Consider the following 25,654-nt stretch of genomic DNA (forward strand, 5'->3'; position numbering starts at 1 on the left):
TTCTAAATGGTGAGGTATGGTTGCTCACTCACTCTCTTTCTTCCTTTTTAAACCATCCTAGTTAATGGTTTAAAAGTTAAGATGACTTAACTTTTTTTTTTATTAGAAAAGTTTTACAAAAATTTTGTCAAACATTTCCCCCCCTCCTCCCTCCACCCTCTCCCGTCCCCCCTCCCATTCACCCTTCCCCCCACCCCCCAACCCAGACTTTTCAGAGCAAAATACAGGGTATTACAGGTGGATTGACTATATTCAAAACAAATATCAGATTGAGAAGTATCAAATAGTCTATGAATGATGGAATTGTATTAGTTAAAGGCAGGGGTGAAATCTAAAAAATTTCCCTACCGGTTTTGTGGGTGTGGCTTAATTGGTGGGTGTGGCTTGGTGGTCAGGTGACTGAATGGGCATGGTCAATAATAATAAATAATAAAAATAATAAAGTATACAAAACTTGGGAGGCACTGGTCTACTTTTGCAATCTGGTCCGAACCGGGAGCATTTCACCCCTGGTTAAAGGGGAGTTAAGGTTCCAAATGGGGGATGGGAGTTTATGATTAATTAGTGTATTCTAGCTTATGATTGTTTGCTGTAATACCTAGGTCAACTTAACTTTTGACTGCGATTTTATTTTGTATTGTTTAACTGGAAGAATTGTATTCATTTTAGTTTGAACATCAGGAGCACCAAGCGATATCAATTAAAGCCAAAGCCACTGGCAACTTCCAAATGTGCCAGAATTCAGCTCCCAGCCAGCATAACCCATGACCTTGTTGGCTGGAAATTTGGGAATTGAAGGCCAGAACAAATTAGAGATGCTGCTGTAAAGAGCTGACAATTCCAGCTGTCCTCAGTAATTTTAGGATTGTGCAAAGCACATAGAAATACCCCTCCCCAAAGCACTAAAATCAGTGTAACACTCCAGCTGCCTTTGAGCCTGATATCGGGTGAGTGAGAATAGAATAAATATCCCCCCCAAAAAAATCAGCAAAAGCACTTCCACAGCTGCTCACCATTGCTCAACTCATGTATATTTATAGATCTGCAACAACAAACAAACACTTGGCATTTCATCAGGCCTTTTCACTAGGATGAGAGTATCAATAGGAAAAAAGTTCATTTTTTATGAGATAAGAATACAAATATTCATTGTTCAGGCCTCTATGTGATATTTGTTTGTTTATTACTATCATTATATAATGCTGAATTATAAAAAAGTAAGTAGTTCACAAAAAATACTAATAAAAACATAATAAAACCACATTCAGCCATACCAAAGTATATAAAATATTACATGTTTCTAAAATAAGACATGACTTTCCATGAATTCCTGAATCTCAGAAGTTTGCAGTTGAGTTCCCAAGGCTTTGAATCTTGAAAGGTTTTTACCCTCATACCCTAGAAGTGTTCTCATGTAGTATATGAGCCTCATGGTTATCATTAGCTTCTCTCAAACAATCACAGTCTGATACATCGGGCCCATGCTTGATCTGGTCTTTATTTCACCACAGAGGAGACTTGGTCTGAAAATAGAGAATTTTAATATTTGTCCTTCAAGATCATTTCCTTGTTAGCTTGGATCACAACATCCCTAGGCAGCTAATCAAGTCAGAAGGTTTCCCAAAGACACTGGGGGATGACTCTACAACTTGTATATGTAATGTCCCTACAACTTGGTGGCAGCTCCGTCTTTGGCCTTCTTGAATGTGAAAAATGGGAGAAGCCAAAGCATTGGATGAGATTGCTCTGGCAAGTGCTTTGTCCATTCACTGATCTCATGCGGTGATGGCAAAGATAGTGAAAAGTCAAAGGTGGGCACCATTGAGCAAAAAGCTCAAGTTTGAGCCTATCCAGATAATCCAGGAGGTACAGCTGTGCAAGCCATGATGCTAGATTCCTCCTGGAACAACCCTAAAAGGTAAAGAATAACCATTATCCTGAAGTCACTGCGCTGCCTTCAATAGGCTTCCAAATCCAGTGGTCTGGTCATTGCTTTGAAAGCCCTTTGTGGTACAGATTACATCAGGTCATACCTTTTCTATATCAGGTTCACTCAACAGAATTCTCTCCCCACAGAGTTATACAGATAGGTCCAACCTTGCCACCAGTTTTGTCCCTTTGATATTTTTTTTTGCTCTTTTACTTATGATAATACTTATCTGCTATTTATGAACATTGATGTTTTATAGTGTTTTTTAATATTTTGATTATGACTTTTTAGTAGACTACCCAGTCTGTATACGGATTGAGATAGACCATAAATATTGCTAAATTAATAAATAAGGAACACACATCCTAGATGCTAATCTCCAAAAAAAAATGTCTGAAAAGCCAAATTTAACACTCTCATGAAGATAGCAAGGCTGGATCACATGTAGATCTTGGATGGAGAGAAGTTCCAGAGGACCAGGGCAGGGGTAGTGGAACATGGTTTCCAAGTTCCTTTGCCTCTCAAGTTGGAATGACCTATAATATCTCTCCCAGGTAGAGCGGACAGAATAATAGGGATCAGGCAGTCATAAAATAGAGAGCTATACTGGGGTAGTGGTTAAGGCACCAGACTAGAAACCAGGATACTTGTGATCTCTAATCCTGCCTTAAGCACAAATCCAGCTGCATGAACTTGGGGCAGTAACTCTCTCTCAGGCCAGGGAAGGAGGCAATGGCAAACCACTTCTGAAAAACTTTGCCAAGAAAACTTTGCCAAGGTAGTTGTTGAGAATCAACATTGACCCAAAGGAATGCACAAGCCATAAGAAATTTGGGCATGAACCCTGTGGTGCTTTAAAGAGCAATGACAACACTGAAATGCACTTCAAAGCCTACTAGAAGCTAGAGCAGAATTCACTTAGATGCTGTTCTAATGAACTTGTTCTCAGTACTCAACATGCAGGTTGCTGCATGCTGTATCAGTTATGGTTTCTAAATATTCCTCAATGTCAGCTCTAGGATGAGTGCATTGTACTAGTCTAATCTAGAGATAATGAGGATGTGGATAACTGTTTTTCAGAGGTCCAGATCCAAGAAATTACACAATTGGCATACCAATCATGACTGGGCGAAAACACTCCTAAGTCTGCACCTGATGGTCTATGTCAGGGGTCTGCAAACTTGGCTCTTTTAAGACTTGTGGACTTCAGTTCCCAGAGAGAGCCTAAGGATCTGACCATTCATCCCTCACCAATATTAAATGGTACCTCCTAGAAGGCATAGATCACTGCAGAACCCCCATTCCCTAACATTCCAAGATGGTCTAGAACAAGACTGTCAAACTCCCAGCCCATAGGCCAAATGCATCACGCACCCAGATTAGTGAAGGGGAGAAAAGTCCCGATCATGTGATGCCACTGTGACGCCGGGAGTTTGACATCCCTGTTCTAGAAGGGTAAAACAACTCATGCCATCAGAAACACCTGAAGAGCTGCCCTTCCATTATCCAGATTCCAGTAGAGGTCATCCATGAGTGCATTTGTGTCAGAAGTACCTACCAAGGCACTTCTGGATTGAAAGGATTAGCTGGTGGCATCACCATCTCCAAGGAAACCTCTGAGGGGGTTCCTTTCATGTCCCTGCTGTCCATGCCCAGAACTGAACCATGATTATAAGGGATTAAAATAGTCGGCTTCATCTTTGCAATGAAGCTCTACCACCACCTTCATCAGAATGTTCCCAAAAAGTGAAGATCAGAGATTGGGCAGAAGTTGCCTAACATTGTAGAATTGAGAGTGTGTACTTTCAAGAAGCATACACTCTATCAGGTTGGAGGAGGACGTACCATTTCCTCCCTCAAAGAGGCATTAATCACCTCTTGAACTCACTCCCTCATAGGACACAGGTAGCAGAACTCATGTTAACCTTCTTAGTTACATTTTACATGTTAAACTTCTTAGTTACATTTGTCAAAGTAGCATCCAACTCTGAGCAAACTTGAGTGACTTTGTCAGGAAAATGTTGAGCATGAAACCCATCAGGATGTGAGTCATAAAAAGGGTTGCTGGATGGATTTTTCTGCTGATGCAATACGTTAGAGCAATGTGGATAGTTTGCTGTTGCACATGTCTGCATTTGGACAAACCCACTCTCCATTTTCCATCACATACATTCTAGACAACACATTCTAGACAACATGTCCTAGACATTTAGGATTTTTTTAATGAGCAAAAAAAAAAAAAGTAATGTGAAATGGATGCATTATATTAATGGAAAAACCGCTATTACAAGGAAGGAAATTGGCAAGTCATATTGTTGTATTTAAGCATCCATATCATAAAGTCTGTTCCATTCAGAGAAGTGTCTCTGCAGTAGGTTTCCTTGTTGCAAAGCTATAATGATAAATGTGATGAGGTCTATACAAACACCTAATAATAAGATGTGATCATCATCACTCATAGAAAATCTTCCCCCAATACAAAATAAATAAAAGAAATGTGGAAATCTATTTCTAAAAAGATCAAAAAAAGTTCAGCATTTACTATTTAGAAGACAATCGCTTCAGTTAAAAACTATACAAACTTGCTGATTCCAGATGATAAAAAAAAATCCTGTTCACATATTTGCAAATGTGTTCATATTTTAGGGTGCAGTAGTTCTGTGCTAAATGAAGATGACCATACATACTTAATTCTTTTTCTGTTCTTGTGGTTTTCCAGCTTCTTCTGGTACATCTAACAAAGCATTTTCAGGCTTCTTCACTTGGGTCTCAACTTCTGCAAGTCTCTGCTTGAGTTTAGACTGTGAGGCAGTGTACTCTGCTAAAAGTCTAGCAAACCTTGTCTGAAGAATATCCATAGATGCTTCAAGTTTATTTACTTTCTCTTCCAGGTCTTTTGGGTCAGCTCCTGCTTTAGCTGCCTCTTCATCAATCAAGTTATCTTTCAACAAAATTTGCCGCCCCTTTTCTTCTAGTGCCTTTTTGGCGTCAGGATATTCAGTGAGAGCTTCCATCAGGTCATCCTTAGACAAACAGAATAGATCAGAGTAACCTATGCTTCTGATATTTGCAGTTCTCCTGTTGCCAGCTTTGCTGCCTTTGATGTTCAAGATGCTGATTTCTCCAAAGTAACTGCCATCACTTAGAACCACAAACTGCGTCACCCCATCATCTGCCACAACAGCCAGTTTCCCTTCTTTGATAATATACATCTCTCTTCCAATATCACCTTTTTTGCATATATAGTCTCCAGGACTGAAAACAGTAGGTGTTAATTTCAACACCAACTCAATCAGGAGTCCAGCTTCACAATCTTGGAAGATCCGCACTTTCCTTAGGGTATCCATGTGGACATTTATGGCAATCTCAGCCTTCAGCTTATCAGGGAGGTATCTCAGGACTTTTGTTTCTTCTACTGTTTTCTTATTGGTCCACAGATAATCAAACCACTTAATCACTCTTGCTTCCAACTCTTTAGTGACCTTTCGAAACTGCAAGTATTGCTTGATGGAATCAACCTTGGCCTGGAACTCTGTCCTAGAGGCATTCATGTTAGAAATCATAGAGCCCACGTTACCCACGATGGTAGCAAAGATAAGCACACCCACTAAAAAGTCCATGACCACAAACAGATACTCTCCATCTTTCACTGGAGGTGGAGTTTCTCCAATAGTTGTCAATGTCAACGTTGACCAGTATAAGCTGTAAATATACTTTCTGGCCAGTCGTCCGTATTCTGGATGGGAGATATTGGGATAAACCCAGGTGTCAGTTCCAAATCCAATTAGTTTGGAAATGGCGAAATATATACATGCATTCCAGTGAATAATAATGAGAATGTACAAGACAAGGTTCCCAATACGAAATATATTTGGATAGTTTGTTCTTGTTTCTGTACGATCAAAAAATTCAAATAGCCGGGGAAGTCTCAGCAACCGGTTAAATCGCAGCTCAGGATAGTTCATTCCAAAGTATAAAAACCCCAAATCAGTTGGCAAAAGGGACAAGAGGTCGAACTTGAACTGCAAAGTTGATTTGTAATTTTCTTTTAATTTCTTTTCATCTTTAACTAGTAGTCCTTGCTCAAGGAAACCTTGAAGAAGAAGAAGAGTAAAGAAAAAAGGCAAGAAATGTTTTGAGCAGAAATGCCTAAATCATAAAGCTTTCCATACTAACTTGCAGATGCAAAATACGTTGCAGTGACCTATCATTTCATCTCCTCTTTAGGTATCCTCCTCTTTTACACATTTATATGATGAAAAGAGCATAAAGGGCTTTGCCTTCCAAAGAATATAATCAAAGAAAGCAAACTTTTTTTTTTCAAATTAAAACATACTTTAGTCCTGTTTAGGACATGTGTTATTGTTGACTTTTGCTGTCAGTTGTACCTCTATGTTGAACAGTTTTCAATTCATGTAAAAGCTGCTGTCCTAAAGGTGCTTTTTTTCAGGAGACAACTGGACTTCCTTGTTTTTTTCTTTTGAAGACATTTCGCTTCTACATCCAAGAAGCTTCTTCAACTCTGATAGGATAGTGGGGAATGAAAGGATTTACCATATATTTCTTGCAGACAAGTGGTAATTTGCATCCTTTTAGAGGGTCCTTGAAGCACTTTAAGGTTTATCTGTGTCCTTAGCAGGCGGTTCAAAGAAAAATTGTTGAAAGGAAACAAAAAGAAAAGGAAAAAGGAAAAAACAAAAAAGTCCAGTTGCCTCCTGAAAAGAGCACCTTTAGAACAGTCATGACCTGGAGGACTGAGAATCTCTGCAGACACAGAAGCTGCTACTTTTGTCTTTTTATTACATTTTTAGTTTAATTTTTATTATCTGACTTGCCAAGAAGGTTTTGGCTATCGGGAGGAACAGACCTCAATCTTCCAATTAATCTGAAATATCTCCCCTTTTAAAAATAGTTTCCTAATAACAGTTTGTTTGCTCTAACCCCCAAATACACAACTTTTGTTATCTGGAGGGTGACCGCAGACAATTGTCTAGGGTGTCAAGGTTGCTGTTTAAATTGGAGCCAGAAACTTTGTGAAAATGGGGTTCAAGTATTTTAAGGAGTGAAAAGTCTTAAAATTTATACAACACTTAAAATTACCCATTTTGCCCTTTGAATCCCCATTCCATAACTAGGGAACAAAATCATAGAGATGCTATGATGTGTTATGTAGGGATGGTTTAGCATACAAGATTTCTAACTAAAGAATATTTAAAAATTATGCATCCCAGAGAGAGCTTGAATCTCAAAAATAGTGCCTACACTCTCCTCAAAGAACTGGGTTAGATTTTACTAAAGAGCAAGGAAAGTTTTAAAAAAATGAAAGCAGAAAATGAATGCAAAAACAATGAAGGCAAGAGTAGAAGTCATTTACCAGCATTGCAAGTAACCAAAGAGCTAGAAATGGGACAACATATTTGCGAACAGATTTTAGGGAAAAGAAAAACGTCTTTGGGGAAAGAGAGGGTTGTATCAAAAAGGCAAGGCAGCACAACTGAACATTGCTCCTTGTGTATGGGACAAATGTGGGACTTTGAATGGACTTGCAAATGCCATCCTGATTATTTTGACATCACTCTGCATGGACAGCAGGCAGAGGTGGGTTTCAACAGGTTCTGACCAGTTCTGGAGAACGGGTAGCGGAACTTTTGAATAGTTCAGAGAACCGGTAGTAAAAATTCTGACTGGCCCTGTCCCTATCTATTCTCTGCCTCCCAAGTCCCAGCTGATTGGGAGGAAATGGGGATTTTGTAGTAACCTTCCCTTGGAGTGGAGTGGGAATGGAGACTAGTCCAGAATGCGGCTGCGCGGGTTATTGAGGGAGCGGTTCGGAGCTCCCACGTAACACCTATCCTGTGCAGACTGCACTGGCTACCTGTCGTTTTCCGGGTGCGCTTCAAGGTATTGGTTACCACCTTTAAAGCGCTCCATGGCTTAGGACCGGGCTACTTACGGGACCGCCTACTGCCGGCCTCTATCTCCCAGCGTCCGGTGCGTTCCCACAGAGAGGGACTCCTCAGGGTGCCGTCAGCCAAACAATGTCGACTGGCAGCCCCCAGGGGGAGGGCCTTCTCTGTGGGGGCTCCTACCCTGTGGAACGAGCTTCCCCCCCGGGCTTCGACAACTACCTGACCTTGGGACCTTTCGCCGCGAACTTAAAACCTATTTATTCCATATGGCTGGACTGGCCTGATTTTAAATTTTAAATTTTAATTGTGGGTTTTAAATTGTTGTAATTTGTATGGGGTGTAATGTTATTTTAAATTTCTGGCACACTTGAATCAGTTTTTTAAGGGTTGTTTTAATTATGGTGTATGTTTCTGTTTGTATTTTATTTGCCTGTTCACCGCCCTGAGTCCTTCGGGAGAAGGGCAGTATACAAATTAAAACATCATCATTATTATTATTATTATTATTATTATTATTATTATTATTATTATTATTATTATTATTATTATTATTATTATTATTTTACAGTATCCTATCCCTGCCAGGCCCACCAAGCCACACCCACCAAGCCATGCCATGCCCAACAAGCCACGTCCACAGAACCAGTAGGAAAAAAAATTGAAACCCACCACTGACAGCAGTCAAGTCCCAACTATGCTCTATAGAACAAGGGTCTCCAACCTTGGCAACATTAAGCCTGGTGGACTTCAACTCCCAGAATTCCCCAGCCAGCTTTGCTGGCTGGGGAATTCTGGGCATTGAAGTCCGCCAGGCTTAAAGTTGCCAAGGTTGGAGACCCCTGCTGTAGAAGACCCTTGTCTTTGGATACACCAAGCGCTAGAGGAGCAGGGGTACTGGCACAAATGGGGAGAATTGGAGAGGCAGAAATTCAGTGGGAGAAGGAGAAAAAAGCAACAAGGGGTTTGAAAAGCCAGCCTATAGGTAACAAAGAGATCAGATGGGGAACAAAGAAAGGCTTAATAATAGATAAGTGAGAATGGATCGGAGAAAGAAGGGCTTGTCTGTGCTTTCATTCATTGAGGAGAAGGGATTGATAATGCTTCCAGGAGTTCATGGAAGACGGGGAATTAATTTCCCCTCTTTCTGATCTGCCTGAAAACTAAAGCTTTATGCTGTGCCACCCAATACGGGTTGTTAGAGGGACTTCAGAGTCATTCCTTGCTCAGAAGGAAGTTTACAAATGTTTCTCAGCTCTGATTGCCTTAAAATGTACCACCATCTTCCTCTGACAGTGAAGATGATAGCATTGATTAAATGTTAATCATTGAAGCAGCCTTTCAATTACTGTCTACAATATATTCAATTACTTGGTCTATCTGCCTACAACAGAGGTTTATCCTGTATCGCTATTGGCATTATTAGCACTAAACCTGGACTAAAGGCTACATTTGCAAGGGGGAAGTAACGAAAAGAGAAGTACTCATAGGCTCTGCCTTGTAGTAACCATTTCTCCAATATCTACCATGCAGTATTGGAATTTTCTCAAGTCAAACGAAAGGAGAGGAAGGTTTCTGATAAACTTGGTGACTTCACTCCGTACGGTCAATGTTCTTAAGAAATTAATTGATGAGTGTAGCCGCCTGGTAGACAAATGCGCACCTGTCCTGAATTTGACAAATGTGTCCATGATGTAGATAACATCAGAGGAATAATCCAAGAACAACCAAAGTGCAAGATGATTCATCTGAAGCTCATCAAAGCAGGCCCTAGATAAACCAAATGATCTGGTTAGAGTTAGAATAGAAACAAATAAATACGATACAATAATCATATGTTTCTTGCAAGTAATAGGCAAATTGGGAGGACTGGAGCACAGTCAGAATTTTTAGAACACGATATGATTGGGTATTCTCACAATACAATTTGCCTAATTAGAAAATAACTTTTGTGATAGATGTGGCCAATCACATCTATTTGTTTGTTTACCAAAGAACAACTGATGAGATAGTTTCCTGTCTATCCATTTAGCTGCCTGAAATATTCCCTATCATTCTATTTTCTCTGCTGGTACATACTTCTAAACAATTTATTGGAATGCATCTCCCTACAACTAATGGTTCTTAATAACACGCCTCCAAGCCAGTAGCTGATTTGCAGCAGATCAACCTCTCAGTTGCTTACAGTATTTATAAATAAAGCACTCTTTTAAAAAACAATAAAGCCTAGCAGGATTGAAAGCTAAGTAAGCACCACATCCTGTGACCACAAAATCATTGGCTCCCATGCCTTCAGCTGACAATGTCTTTGTTAATATTTTTATTGAAAAGATCCGTTTGCAAATCCCAAAGGTGCTTTTTCAAAAGGCAACTGGACTTCCTTTGTTTTTGCTTGAAGATGTTTCACTCCTTATCTAAGAAGCTTCAGAACTGAAGAAGCTTCTTGGATGAAAATCAAAACATCTTCAAGCAGCAACAACGTTCAGTTACCCTTTAAAAAAGCACCTTTGGGATAACTATGACCCGGATGGCTGAGAATCTGAATAGACATCAGTTTGAAAAGGTTTGGCATTGCCAACAAGATGGCCATTTTTTAAAAAAGCAAGCTGCTATTTCTCTCTATCTTTATGAATGCATTTGCTGATTTACTTCTAAATGACTCCGGGTGGCACTTATTTATTTATTTGTATTTTTGTGGCTGCCCCTTCTCACAGGGACTTTGAGCAGTGAACAAACACTGCAGTCCTGTAACTGAATCCCTTTGATCGTATCCAACTCGTATAATTATTTCATGCTTATACATATATATATATATATATATATATATATATATATATATATATATATATATATATATATATATATATATATATAGGTCTTTGGTTATTCGGGTTTTCTCGCGTAAAATTGGAAGTGTCTTGGCTGACGTTGAATATATATATATATATATGTTCGAAATATATATATATATGTTTTCTGAGGTTTTCACGGGTGTTTGTATATAGGTCTTTGGTTGTTGGGTTTTCTCCGTGTAAAATTTTACACGGGAGAAAACCCGAACAACCAAAGACATATATATATATATATATATATATATATACTTATATGTCATATAATTATTTCATGCTTATGCTTATATATACTGTTGTGACAAAATAAATAAAATAAAATAAAATAAAATGAAATGAAATAAAATGAAATAAATGAAAAGACCAAGGCAGAATCTTAGCCCATATAAGGAACGTAGCCATTCCTGGTTGACAGATGACTCCACCAGGTGGCGCCTATAGGCTGCTTCAAAGATGGCATTTTCTGATTCACTATGTATGGATGGAGAGTTTGATACACACACATAATTGAACAAAGAATCCAAACCATTGTCTTGTTGTGCTCAGAATGAATAGCTAGCTAGACAGAGATTTGTATATTATTTGGTTGGCTTGCTAAGTATGCTGTGTGAATCTGACTGTTGTGTTTCTGCAGTTCTTAGTTTCTTGCTTAGTTTGTGAGGATTGAGTCAATTGGGGCTTATTCAGCTAACACAGTGAAAACAAACCACAAGAGTTGTTTGTGTGAGCCTAATCAAAGACTGTCTTTAGCTGATTACTGAAGTATTAAATAATCGTTAAAGCAGCCTATCTTCAGTACAACTCCCTCACATCCTCTTGTTTCAGTTCTATGTTACTCAGGTTTTAGTGAGAAATGTTGTGTTCTCAGAAAGCCCACAGTATCTCTTTCAAACTATTTTAAAGCATACACAACCTCACTTGCTACAGTATTGTGATTGCCTAAAAAGGAACTGATCAGAGGTGGGTTTCAGCAGGTTCTGACCAGTTCTGGAGAGCCAGTAGCAGAAGTTTTGAGTAGTTCGGAGAACCACTAGTAAAAATTCTGACTGGCCCCGCCTCCATCTATTCTCTGCCTCCTGAGTCCCAGCTGATCAGGAAGAAATGGGGATTTTGCAGCAACCTTCCCCTGGATTGGGGAGGGAATGGAGATTTTACAATATCCTTCCCCTGGACTGGGGTGGAAATTGAGATTTTATAGTATCCTTCCCCTGCCACGCCCACCAAGCCACACCCACAGAACCAGTAGGAAAAAAAATTTGAAATCCACCGCTGGAGCTGATGCAAATAAACGTTTTGAGAGGGACAGACAGACAGATTAAATTTCAGAACCAGAAGCAATTGCAGAGGAGAGGAGAGCCAGCATGCTGGCGGGGACTGTACAATTGAAGCTCCTTCTCTTTTCACGTGAATCATATATGTAACACGGGTAAATAACTGCAGAGCTTTTATTTCTAGCCACAATCTTGACTTTTTTTAATCACCACCATCACCCCAGATGTCAGTGGGGAAAAAATACCAGTAACAGCACAGGGATGCATTAAAAATCATCCTTACCTACATACCAATATACAGAAGTTATAGAATACTGGGGCTGCAATGATTCCCAACCACCTGTAATACAGGTTGCTTGAAGGGTCTATCACAAAAATTTCTTTCTTTTCCCTGGAAATGAAAAAAAAAAGGAGGTTTATGGGCTCGTGAAGAACCCTCATCAAAGAAATATATTTTACCAATAAAGGAGAACATTTGTAGCTCAGGATTGAAATAAGAGGTCCTGGGTACTCTCTGACTTTGGTTGTTGTTTTCTTGCAAGACATTTCATTACCCAAACTACAGTAGGTAACATGGTCATTAGTGCTGGTGTTAGTTACTTAGTTTGGATAATGAAATGGAGACAAAAAAACAACCAAGCTAGGAGAGCACCAAAGGCAGATCTCTGCAGCTAGGAAATAAATCCTTTATAGCTGGTATTGACTATTCAATCAACAAACATTCTTAAATTGAAAGTGGCAAATTTATATTTTCAATCACTAGAACAAGGGTTTCAATAATATATGAATTCCAGTTGACTGAGTCCTCTCTCATCCATGATAGAACTAACTCGATTGGTGTCCTGCCCTTCTGGACCCAGGACAGATCCAAATGCCCCGTCTCCATGATCCCATCTAAAAAGCAGTGATTAGGGCAAATACTGATAAAATGCTTTACACAAACAAGAGAGAAACTTTAATAAATATATCCTCTTTTTTTGATGCTAGTTCCGTTGCAGCATCCATCCATCCATCCATCCATTCATTCATTCACTCACTTATGAATTGTATTTTCACCCACTGCAATCTCTCAGACTCTTGGCAGCTCATAGTAATTAAGAGTAAACAAAGGACGACATCGTGAAAAATCAGGCCATCCCCAATAAGAAGAAGATGAAAAGTAAAAACATGAAAAGATAAAACTGTCAAGATAAACTCTTGAGAATCCTATGACTCATTATAAGCCTTCAACAATTCCCAGGAAGATAAAACCATCTACGCCAGCCTGATTTCGACTGGGAGGTGACTCCATAGTAGCATAAGGCAGTGTCACCATAAAGCAACAATTGCAGATGTCAGCACTGTAAGTATCACAGAAAGGAGGATCAGTAGCAGCTTCTCGCAGGATACAAAATGCAGGCAGGTCAATTCCAACGAATGGATGCTAGTGTCTCAGTGCCAAGCCAGGTAAGGCTTTCTAGATACAGATTGTACAGTTCCTCGACTTACAACCACAATTGAGTCCCTGACAAGCGAGACAGTTGTGAAGTGAATTTTGGTCCATTTTATGACCTTTCTGGTCACTATTGTTAGGTGAATCACTGCAGTTGTTAAATTAGTAACATGGCTGTTAAGTGAATCTGGCTTCCCCATTGACTTTGCTTGTCAAAAAGTTGCAAAAGATGATCATATGACCCCGGGACACTGCAACTGTCACAAATATGAACAAGTTGCCAAACATCTGAATTTTGATCATATGACCATGGGGATGCTGTAATGGTCATAAGTGAAAAAAATGGTCATAAGCCACATTTTTCAGTGACATTTGTAACTTCAAATGGTCACTAAACAAACTGTTATAATTTGAGGACTACCTGTAATAACCAGCATTTTGGTTTACACCTTAAAGCTAAAATGAATTCATTACAGGCCCCAAAGCAGAGATGAATTGCTGCTTCAAGAGTACTTTGCCCCAGGGAGGATCATATCTAATATATATACCATTGGAGAGCAAAGACCTTGATCTCTACCTGGCCATTAAAGAGGAAGACCTCCGAATCTTAGACCTGCTTTTTGACAGTCAACATTAAGACACCTCAATGGACAAATTGCAATTCTACCATGCAGGGAGTCATTCTCAGCCAGTTTGTCTTATTTATATCCTAACAGCCTCTACACAGCAGGACAAGATGTTGACAAGACATTCTACTCAGCCTGTGATGATGATGAACAACTGAGTATCATCAGCATACATGACCCTGCCCTTCCCAAACCAATGAATGATGACTTGTCCCTGCAGTTTCTTGAAGGTATTAAAAGGCAAGAGGGAAAATAGTGAAACCTGCAGTCAACTGCTTGCTTAATCACTCTACGTGCCCCTACTTACTGGAACCACTCCCTTAGGAAGTACCTCCAATATCCAACCTTCACCAGAGGTTCAAAAACATATTATGATCAGTGGTATCAAAAATGGTTCAGGCTATCTCCAGCCAAGTTCCAACAAGACAAATGATAATTCCAATAAAACAAATGTTAATTAATCACACACACATACACACACACACACACACACACACAAAGATAAACTTTATAAACTTTTATTAAAAATTAAACAGTGAAAGATGGGGATGAAAGGTTTGAAATTTACATTGTTATAATCTTACAGATAATTTTTTTATAAAATAATATACTTTTGGTATTCGTCACCAGAAAAAAAATGTCTAAAATGTATAAAGGAAGAGAGGACTTTTTACCATGCTTGGTGGATATGTAAAAAAGCAAAAATGGTTTGGATTCATATACATGCATTAATTCAGAATATTTTAAACATTAATATATATATATAACTGAAACCAGAGGGGTTTAATCTAATACAGTTATTTTAAGAATAACAAGTGCTGGCTTTATCCCATGCCCAAGGCTGAAAGCTGACTGAAAGGTACCAGATAATCCATTTCATCTTTGGGTGCTTCTGAGTTGTCCACTGACTGAAAGTTCAAAAACATTCCCTCACAAGAGTAGCTTAGAGGTAGAATATTAATTAACAAGAACCGCTGGATCCAGGGAAGACCTGCTAAACAGGCAGAGCATTACAGCTGCTTTCAAGGCAGCCAGTACTTCTACCCCATGAGGCTCTAATTATCTCTCAAACTAGCTTATCTTCAGATACATCCTTGCCCGCAAAGGAGCCAGGAGAAGCATGGATTCAGGCCATAAGCGACTGAGGGTATCTCAAAGACCATCTTATCCCCTTCTTCAAAGACCACGGGCCCAGGTGGTCCAGGATAACACGACAAAGCATTTCCCCAGTCACCACATCACAGTCAAGAACTTGACAAGTCAGGTCCACAAAGTCGTGCACCAACTGATCACAGAGGCCAGGCAGGAACAAAAGCTTATGGCCTCGTCCCAAAAAGGAAGTTGGCCAGCCTGAACAAGGTCACTAGCTGGTAACCCCCCACTGCAGTCAGAGAGGAATATTATAACCATTTACCATTCTTATTGCCACCACATAGGATCAAACATGAATTCACAACTACACTTGGACTTTCATCTTATCTTTTTCCCCAGTTATTCCAGATGTGTTGTGTCTGCGCCCCCCCGAGCCGGGCCCCCTGCCAGAAAGTGACTTGGAAAGTGAGGGGGAAGGGCCATCAGGACTTACCTCAGGAGCACCAGCTTCCCTGGCTCAGCTCCAGGAGACAGAGGCAGGCCAGATGGAGGAGATAACGAGGCCTCCGTCCCCTGACTCTTTCCCCCCCAGGCCATGCCTCCAGACCCAGCTGATGGCAATCAGGCCTTGCTGGACCGTAGGTTTCGTAGGCAGGAGAGGCGGGAACAACAGAAGCAGGGGTTGGGCAGGCCTAGGAAGTGCTGAGTCATGGAGCCACACCCCACAGGATATAAAAGCAGCAAGGGTTGTTATGCCTCTTCGTAGCAGGCAAATCAACTGCTTGACTAGAGCTGAAGCACTGTTTGTTGACTCATCGGCATCGAGGGAGATAACAGAGGCACTTGGCAGACGCTTACTAGTTTGCTGCCAAAGCTGATAGTGCCGGCTAATTAAGCCATCGCTTGGACGGAAGCGAGGGGGACAGAACAAGATGTCTCTTCTGATCTTCATCTGCCAGAGTTTCAGAATCTTATCCTGACATCACCCATCTAACTTTACATTGTTTTTCAAGATCAAGAATATATGGTCTGTGTCAACCACATGTTCACAGGTCTGAAGGTCCCCTAGGAAGCTTTAATCTAACCTTCTGGAATCCCGCTTAATGTGCCACTGATTTTTTTTTCCTGGCCACATCCATTTTTTGAACAGGTGGCCCTCGCCTATTCCACAAGGCTGAATATGTTCTACAGTCTCCCCAAAAATACTGCCCAGCGGTATGAAGGTGGTGTGCTTTTGTTGTTGTTTTATGCTTCAGAGGAAAAATGGCAGCACAGATTATATAGAAAAAAAATTAATAACGTGAGGAGAGAGAGTAGAAGCAAACAACTTTTAAAAGAATGCATTATTATGATAATATTCATTATATTTAAATGTGAACAGACACCTGGGCAGAACTTCACAAAATCTACTTAATATAGTAAGCCCAAGTGATGAAACAAGGATTAATGAAGACAAGGATTTTTTAAAAATCAAATCTGTGACAACTTTCAAATTTGCATTATTAGCAACCTCTAACAAAGAAAAGGCTAATTTGTTACTAGAAGGGCCACTTGTCCATTATGAGAATTTTAGCTGAATCAGGTTTTCAGAAGTAAGGAACAAAGGAATTGTCTTACAATTGTAGCAGCCTATTTACAAAATGAAAACTAGGAAAGACTAGACAAAATTGTCCATGTTGTATCTGCTCTTTGCTGGTGTTGAAGCAGTTGTTATTAGATCTGGCCAAATGGATAAATACTATCAATGAATACACATACACATGAAAGAAAAAAATGAGCAAAACCAGTAAACCTTCCTGGCCACTGTATGTGTAAGCATGCATCTTTCTTTCTCTCTGTCTGTCTGTCTCTCTCTTTCTCTCTTTCTCTCAGTTTCACACATACATTCTAGCTTCCATCACGGTTCAACTGGTAGTCTTCCTATAATGCTGAAAAAATTAAAAAGACAACTCTAGTAACAAGGTTAAGCCCCATTACAGAATTATCCAGGACATCACCTTAGTCACATGTTGCCAAACACTTTTGTGTTGAGGATCTGGCTATTTATAGAAAGCATTTGGCTGGGACACTCAAGAAGTCTCATCGTCACAGTTGAATTATGAAATCTGCTGGACAGCCAGCAGAAATATCCACTCCTGCTGCAAACTCATAGGAGATCAGAAGCATATATCTAACTCCCATAATATCAAACTCTAATAAAAATATTTAACTCTGGGCGGTGGAGGGGAGAAAACATCACATACTCAAACACCCATTATATATATATATTCCCCCCAAAAAAGGGGGGTCCATAGAAAATATGAATGATAATATGAAATGGGAGCTTGCACAACTTAAAGTAGGGTCTTTCATCCAGACTAATATTCATTAGTTCCCCGTTAGTCATAAATTAACCTAAGAAAACTGATTTATATAATTAATCCAATAAACTTCTAAACAGATCATCAATTATGACAATGTGTTTGTTTCTTTTTTGGCACTTAGGTTAAAAACCAGGAGAGCAGGGATTGGCTACTTGGCTAATTTAGAACAATAGAATATTACTCCTATTCTAACAGAATAAATCAATCAGCTAGTATTCAAATCTATGTGTATATATGTGCATGTAAATAAATGTTTATATATTGGATTTCTTCACTAAACCTGATTCTTCTAGAAATAAGTCTATTCCTTTTTCTGCAAGTTAGCCCAGTTAAAAGTACATATATTTTCACTGAAGCAGCATCCTCTTACTTTTTCTGATCATCTTTCCCATCCTTCTTTGGCTCAGCTTTGTTGTCTTTGTTTTCTCCCCCTTGAGCCTCAACTGAAGAATCAGATGTTTGGCCATCTCGACGTAAGTGCTTTCTGAACCAGGTTCTCAATGACGAAAAAAACCCTGAGGACCTTAAAGGAAAAAGAGAACATGCCAGCAATGCAAAGGGCCAAGATTAACAACTTCAACTTTGCCATTTGCAATCTAACATTTGCTATCTAGCATTAACAGCTAGATTGGCTTTCCCAGCCTGGTGGCCTCCAAATGTGTCAAATCATCCCAGCCAAAAGCAGATGTGGATGATGGAAGTTGGAACAAATCTGTAAACTGGACTGATGATGCATGTGGAATGATTTCCTCTTGATATATTCATTTGATGCATTGAATTTGCATGTACCAATAGGCAGAAATTTTGCACATTTCAGACAACAAATCTGTACCCAGATATACATGCTTTCACCACAATACTCAAAATGTTGAGAATATTATGCTCTAAGAAGTTAGTGAAGCTTCACCCAGCCACACTTTATTCAGCAATGAGACAAGATTCATTAAGCTTTGATCGTTCTCATGATTATGACTCATCACCTCTTAGAAAGATTGGGAAATGGCAGTTTGATCATCCTTAATATCACATGTGATAGTCTAGCTCTGATGAAAAGCTAAAGAAAGTTTTCCCAGTAATATATAAATTACACTATCACTCTATGTTCTTCAGTTGAGCCAGTTAACACACTTCCCATCTGCTGCAGCTCATCATTCAACATACACACTAGACCAATGTTTCTCAGCCTTGGGAACTTTAAGATCCATGGCCTTCGTCTCCCAGAATTCCCCATCAACACATGTTAAAGTTCCCAAAGCTTAGAAACATTGGTCCAGACTGAATTAATAGTGTAAGCCAAGATCAATTTATTCTTCTGTTCATCCCTTTCATTTCTGGCTTCATGAAGACAAAATTCATTGCATTAACAATATTGTTATCTACCTTTATTTCATTCTTTTGCTTCCAACCAAGGTCCTGATAACTTTTTACAAGATCACTATCCAGACATAGTATAGATCAGAGGTCTCCAACCTTAGCAACTTTAAGACTTGTGGACTTCAACTCCCAGAATTCCTCAGCCAGCTTTGCTGGCTGAGGAATTCTGGGAGTTGAAGTCCACAAGTCTTAAAGTTACCAAGGCTGGAGACCCCTGGTATAGATGAAGCTTACGTGTTTGTTTCTCCTTCTGCGGATGTGTCCCCTCCTGCTTCCGCCATGGAAATGACACTCTCTAATTTTGAAGATCTATTCTCACCCAGGGAAGGGGTCCTTCAAAATCAAGCAGAAAGACATTTAGTCACGGTTCAATGTGTGCTTGCTTCAAGCCTTTCCAATCAGGCCCCTGTGAAAGAATATGCATTCCTTGATCAATCACCAATGTATTACTGTCATAAGTGATACTGAGGGAGAATAGACAATATATTAATCATTTTTGCCCTAGTTCAATATTTCTCAGCACCTAAAGCCTTTCGGGAAAAACATTACAATCTTTGTATTTGTCTGATTTTTTTCACTTGTACCATTTCAGGTGATCACAGCAACAAGGAAAGAAATTCTGAGGGGAATCAAAAATTTAAATACCTCAACAGATGCTATCATTCACTCTAAGATGAAGGAAGGGAAGGAAATGTTGTGCTTCCAAGTGTATATAAGTTTATATAAGTTAAATATAAGTTTTAAATATAAATTGAAACAAGCATTACTTTTACGATATTTTCAGTTGTTTCAGTTTTATCGTGTTCATTAGATCAGGTTCACCCAGTGATGGGATTCAGCCAGTTCACACCATTTTGGGAGAACCAGTTGTTAACTTTCTGAGTAGTTTGGTGAACTGGTTGTTAGAAGAAATCATTAGGGCAGAGAACCGGTTGTTAAATTATTTGAATCCCACCACTGGGTTCACCCTCTATAACAGAATGATGGTAGGTGTCTCTCTTCGTAGTTTACTGTGAGAGCAAAGTAATGTGGGAATATGGAACAGTTTAACTTATATAAAGTGTCAAATATTTCTAGCTTTCCCATATTATTATTTTTCCTGCCTGTTTAATGTTATATTCTGGTTTCCTCTGATGCATTCATCAGTCCAAACGATTAAATTTCATTTCAGTGATTAAAAAGTCATTCAGTGAATTGAAACCTGCTATTATATGGGACTTTTATAACCCAGTATCATACTGTTAACATCTTTAGGACTACATTTGTCCTTTTCGTTGAAATAGGGTGAGTGACTGAATATGTATGTGAAATGAAAAATAAGCTTGAAGAGTATATCTACTCAGATTATCTCTTTTCTGGAATAGACATTATCTTGCTGACATTTCAGAATTGTGGCAGATTATGAGTCAAGGCCTCTAGAAAAAGTTTTTGACTAGGAAAGAAGAAAAGCTTATCTAGGTAGACGTTAGTCCTTTATTATTTTGGTATCTTCAACAAAAAACAACTTTGCTATACTTATACATAAAAGTGCACATGCATGCAAATAAGGGCCGTAATAGCTCAAGCTGGTAAAGCCTGTTATTAGAACACAGTAGCCTGCAATTACTGCAGGTTCAAGCCCGGCCCGAGGTTGACTCAGCCTTCCATCCTTTATAAGGTAGGTAAAATGAGGACCCAGATTGTTGGGGGGGCAATAAGTTGACTTTGTAAATATACAAATAGAATGAGACTATTGCCTTATACATTGTAAGCCGCCCTGAGTCTTCGGAGAAGGGCGGGATATAAATGTAAATTAAAAAAAAAAATAGATTCCACTTTAAATAGAGAATGAATTTATTATATAAAAACATTAGGGTTAATACACCGTATTCTTAAATGTGACTTGCTTTGTATGTGGACAAAGCTAATGGTGCATAGAAACGTATGTGGTTCCAACAGTATTCTACAAAGCTCCTGTTCTAAAAATTAAAAATCCATTGGTTTTTTCTTTCTTGATAACAAAGTAAGATTGGATTCCTTAACAAACAGGTTTCATATCTTACTTAACAACTCTAAGTATACACAGTTTGGAAGAAGTGGACATTACAAGAAAATAACAAAATAAATAAAAACCTATTTCTGAACTAGGCATAGCATTTATTTATCTATTATTGAACACTCACTGAGTAACTCTGGACGGTTATTTTTTTATTTTTTTATTTGTGCCTTTGAATCAGCATTGAGTCCTGGAAACTGCCTGGACAAGTCCCTTCAGTTTACTTTGCAGGATTTCGAAAATGGTTTGCCATTGCCTCTTTCCCAGGGCTGAGAGAGAGTAATTGGCCAAGGTCACCCATCTGTCTTTGTGCTTAAGGCAGGACTAGAACTCATGGTGTTTTGGTTCTAGTCTGATGCCTTAACCGCTATACCAAACTGACTCTCTCTGGATGGCTATCCAGCATTTAAAATAATCAGGAATGTGTTAATCATTAAAATAATAAATAATAGTAAAATAAAATATACTGCATACATTGTGTAGCTCCAGAACATATCCTATGTGGCTCCAACCAGCTCCTGTCTAGTACCTGGGCTAAGAAACAGTCTTCAGCAGCTTTTTAAAGAGGGAGAGGATTGGATCTAACTAATTTGAGGAAGAGATTATGTACCTATATGGATTTATGCTGCTGCATTTTGGATCAACTGTAGCTTCCAAGTGGCTTCAAGGGCAACCCCACATATAACAAATACGCCGAATGAGAGGCAATAAGAGATTGCCTCCCTAGCAATCCAGCAACTGACACAAGTGACACACAAGAAGAATAAGTGCAAATGCAATCCTAGGGACAGCTACTATTTGCTAGTCAAGCAGGAGCCATGAACAATTCACAAACCCCAAATTGGATACCAGTCCTGTCTGTGGTAGTTCAAGCCCATCCTGAACAAACAATGAAAAATAGCTAGGGCCAGGTGGCCTCAAAATCCATAGCCATTTTGTCTTACCAGGGGTGAAGCTAAGCCAGTTTGTCTTGTTCAAAACTCTCACAGCTTCCAGACATTGAGAGTAAACCTTACCACTATCACTTGGTCAGCCTGCATACAGATACAGGTAGCCTTCAACTTATTCTCACAAATGGGACCAGCATTTTTGTTGCTAACAAGGCAGTTGTTAAGTGACTTTTATGCCACCATTGTTAAGCAATTCATGGCAGTTATTAAATGAATCATGTGGTCATTAAGCAAACTCAGCTTCTCCCATTGACTTTGTTTGTTGGAAGCCATATGGGAAGGTCACAGATGGAGATCACGTTTGAGATACTGCAACAATCATAAATACGTACATGCCAGTTGCCAAGCCCCCAAATTTTGATCACTTGACCATGGGATTATTGTGACAGCCATAAGCACAAGGGCCTGTTATAAGTCACTTTTTTTAGGGCCATTGTAACTTCAGTCGGTCACCAAATGAATTGTCGTAAGTTGAGAACTACCTCTTTATAACTGGGTATCAACAGCATACTATTGAACATGCTTAATCCCACGTTCCCAGATAACTCATCCAGTAGCTTCATATAGATGTTAAATAGGAGCCGCAAAAATTTTGAACCCTAAGGCCCACTTCTACGTACTTAAGGTAACCCTTGATGTGTCTACCCCATCAAAACTGATTAGAATTAGCCCCAGAAGAAGGAAGAGAACCACTTAACACCATAGCATGATAGCAATATATGTATAGACGCATGTTTAAGTAGCATATACTATATAATTGAAAAATGTAACAAAATTAGGACTTTTTTCAAGAGAGGTAGGATTGATCATATTTATTCTGACATTCAATAAACATTCTTTAAATTCTCACTGTCATCACTTCCAAATGGTAGCTTTGATAGATCTCAACAGGGCAGCCACAGGGGGCATGAAAAGAGTCAAGTTGATGGCCATTACCATTGCCTTCCATTTTCATGTGCATAAAATCACTTTTCTCTGCATTTACCTCCATGACATTGCTTTTATCTCATGCTCAGTCCATGAATGAGACAAGCTTAACAAAATCAATGTTTTCTCCCATTTATTTTCTGATATTGTCCAAGGACAGTTTCAAGATGTGCCGAATCTGTCAAACATAACCTTTTCATTACCTTGGAAGGAGATCAGGTGATTAACAAGGACAATGTAGGGTTACTGACAATGATGATGACAAATGTTACGCTGGTATGAATTTTGTGCAAGTTCACAGATGAATGGATAGCTTTATAATTTGGTAGAGAACAAGGGAGGTTTTTTTTTTAGCTATCTAGCTTCTTTTCTGCGTAAAGAAAGGCCCGCTAACGTTTCTAATTCTTTCCAATAGAACAATTCCATCAAGTGACTACTTGAAAAGATCACCCTGTTTGAAAGCACACTCTCTGGTCTTCTAAATAAAGGAGATAGAAATAGAAGTAAATGAGAACAATCTTCTCAAAGTTAGCCTCCTGTTAATAGTAAAAAGGGAAATTGTCTGTTGCCTACAAATGTAGAAGAAAGACAGAAGACAACAAGACAGTCCGAGACCTGTGGAAAGGAAGCTCCAAATGATAAATCCCTTTACAAAATAGGAATTTGCTGTTAAACTTTTTGGGGTTGCTTCTGAGAAAGTATATCAGGGTAATGAAGATTTAAAGCTGACCAGCCACTGTAACGCTGTGGACCAGGATGAGTCAGCAGGGTTATTGCCATTTTAAGAAGATGCCTATATAATGGAGGTCATGAGAGGGCGTATCTCTCTCTCCTCATGTATTTCGCTCCTCATCTGTAGCTCTCTGTGTAGAGTTGAAGATTGATTGCTTGCCTGGTATGTGCCTACCACATGTATGTCTGTATATAGAAGTCTTGTATATAAATCACTGTTTGTAATTTTGCATTTTGCTCCTGGGTTATCTCAGAATAATAGTCACACTGTAAACACTCTGACAAAGTAAATAATAAGAGTGCATATTTAAAATTCAGTGGTCGGCAAACTGTATTTATGGATATGTGTTTTAAGAATGGAATTTCTTTCTTTCTTTCTTTCTTTCTTTCTTTCTTTCTTTCTTTCTTTCTTTCTTTCTCTCTTTGCATTCTTTGCCTTCCCATTTCCATAAAATTCTTCTCCTCTCCTTAAAGAAAAAATATTTATTTATTTATTTATTCATCTATTTAATTGCTATAGCCACCCATCTCGAACAAGTGACAATTGGGGGGTGAACAATCATGATACTTTTCTGATGGTGGTGGTGATGGTGATGGGTTGAATCCATTACCTCTTAATTCCATTTTCAATATTACCAGGGTCATCACTAACAGTCTTCCCAGAAGATCTATGGGCAGCAGGGTGGGAATGATAAGTGTTAACTTTAGCCATTTTGCTAAATGTATCAGCCACCAAACTATACCTGTGATACAAGGAGGAAAATATTAGAAATTCTGTAAAATGACTTTTTTAAAAAAAAAGAAAGAAAAAAACAGGAAAAGAAAGTTCCCAAGAATCTATTCTTAGAAATCAATTGTATTTAATCCAAAGATATTTACTGTTCAATTCCATAGAAATCTTCTCAAACTTAAATTTATTGAAACTTTCTTCTAGGTAAGTATAAGTGCTTGAGATGGCAACAGGCAGAAACAGATCCTTTAAGTCAGGTGTGTCCAATCTTGGCAACTTTAAAACTTATGGACTCCCAGAATTCCCTACCCAGCAATTCTAACACTTGACGTCCACAGATCTTAAAGTTGCCAAGGTTATACACCCTTACCTTAAGTGTTGTTGGACTGCAAATCTCACAGCTTTGGTTTCTGATCATCTTGCATGGGAACTGCATAAATAAGGCTGATAGAATTATGCATAGTAGGGAATAAATTAAAAAAAAGGTTTCGGTTTTCACAGTATTAGAACTTTGACTATCCAGTGAAGCTGAATAAAGAAAACAAAGAATTTCAAACAAAATACATCCAGTCTGTAACATTTGCTCTGCAAGAATCTCCAACTTGAATGGCTTAAAAGATTACTCAAATTTCATGGAGGAAAAGACTATCATTTATAACTACACTTCATGTTCTTAAATATACCTAGTCAACACTGTTTCCCTCAATCTTCAGTATATTTTAGTTTGCCAGGAATTGTTTATAGGCCAAATAAATATGTAAAATTTTACACGACTCTACAGATAAAGCAAGAGTGGCATATAATGATTACGATGTAGTCGATTTTTTTTATTTTCAGTTCTTATTTACTTATGAAATATAGAGTAACATATTTATTGAAACAAGTGTTAGAAGTATATGAACATTTTATTACCTAAGGCTTAGCCAATTATCCGCTATAGCATTTTATTTTCCCACTGTGACATACATGAATCCTTAAATTAAACAGGAGCAAGAGAAGAAAATAATAGGCTGGATCAATATTGAAAATATGGCTGCATTCATCTTTGACTCATATCATTTGTCAAGACATAGATCAAAGTTCAGGGGGTTTTTTGCCTATAAGAATTTGACATTGCAAAAACACAAACATACACACAAATATATTGTATTTCTGTACTGTGGATCACTGTACTTCCATGTCATAGTCTGTACTTGCAACATCATATGCTATAAGATATTATGTGATTGTCTGCAAGTACTCTCTGAGCTTAGCTGTTTTCTTGCAGATGTTTCATTATCAAAATAGGTAATATCATCAATGATACCTAGTGCTATCCAATGCTGTAAAATATTAAGTGGAAAGAGGGCAAATATATAAAATAAAAACATTCCTAACAAGCATGTTAAAAACACATAAGTATGCTTCTTAATATTCATTTTGTTTTCCTTTCCATAA

The 25,654-nt window shown here is 38.7% G+C and overlaps 1 protein-coding gene across 1 annotated transcript; it reads right to left on the bottom strand.

Moving 5' to 3' along the window:
• Window positions 1-223: 223 nt before the first annotated feature.
• On the bottom strand, window positions 224-24,678 carry CNGA3 (cyclic nucleotide gated channel subunit alpha 3). The gene is made up of 7 exons (XM_058186244.1): window positions 24,617-24,678; window positions 24,099-24,230; window positions 19,078-19,176; window positions 17,840-17,992; window positions 12,240-12,347; window positions 9,500-9,606; window positions 224-6,023 (listed from the first exon to the last, which is right to left on the bottom strand). The coding sequence occupies exons 1-7, from the start codon at window positions 24,676-24,678 to the stop codon at window positions 4,618-4,620; spliced, it is 2,067 nt and encodes a 688-aa protein (XP_058042227.1). The 3' UTR covers window positions 224-4,617.
• Window positions 24,679-25,654: the final 976 nt, after the last annotated feature.

This window comes from Ahaetulla prasina, chromosome 5 (genome assembly GCF_028640845.1).
Source record: "Ahaetulla prasina isolate Xishuangbanna chromosome 5, ASM2864084v1, whole genome shotgun sequence".
Taxonomy (NCBI): domain Eukaryota; kingdom Metazoa; phylum Chordata; class Lepidosauria; order Squamata; family Colubridae; genus Ahaetulla; species Ahaetulla prasina.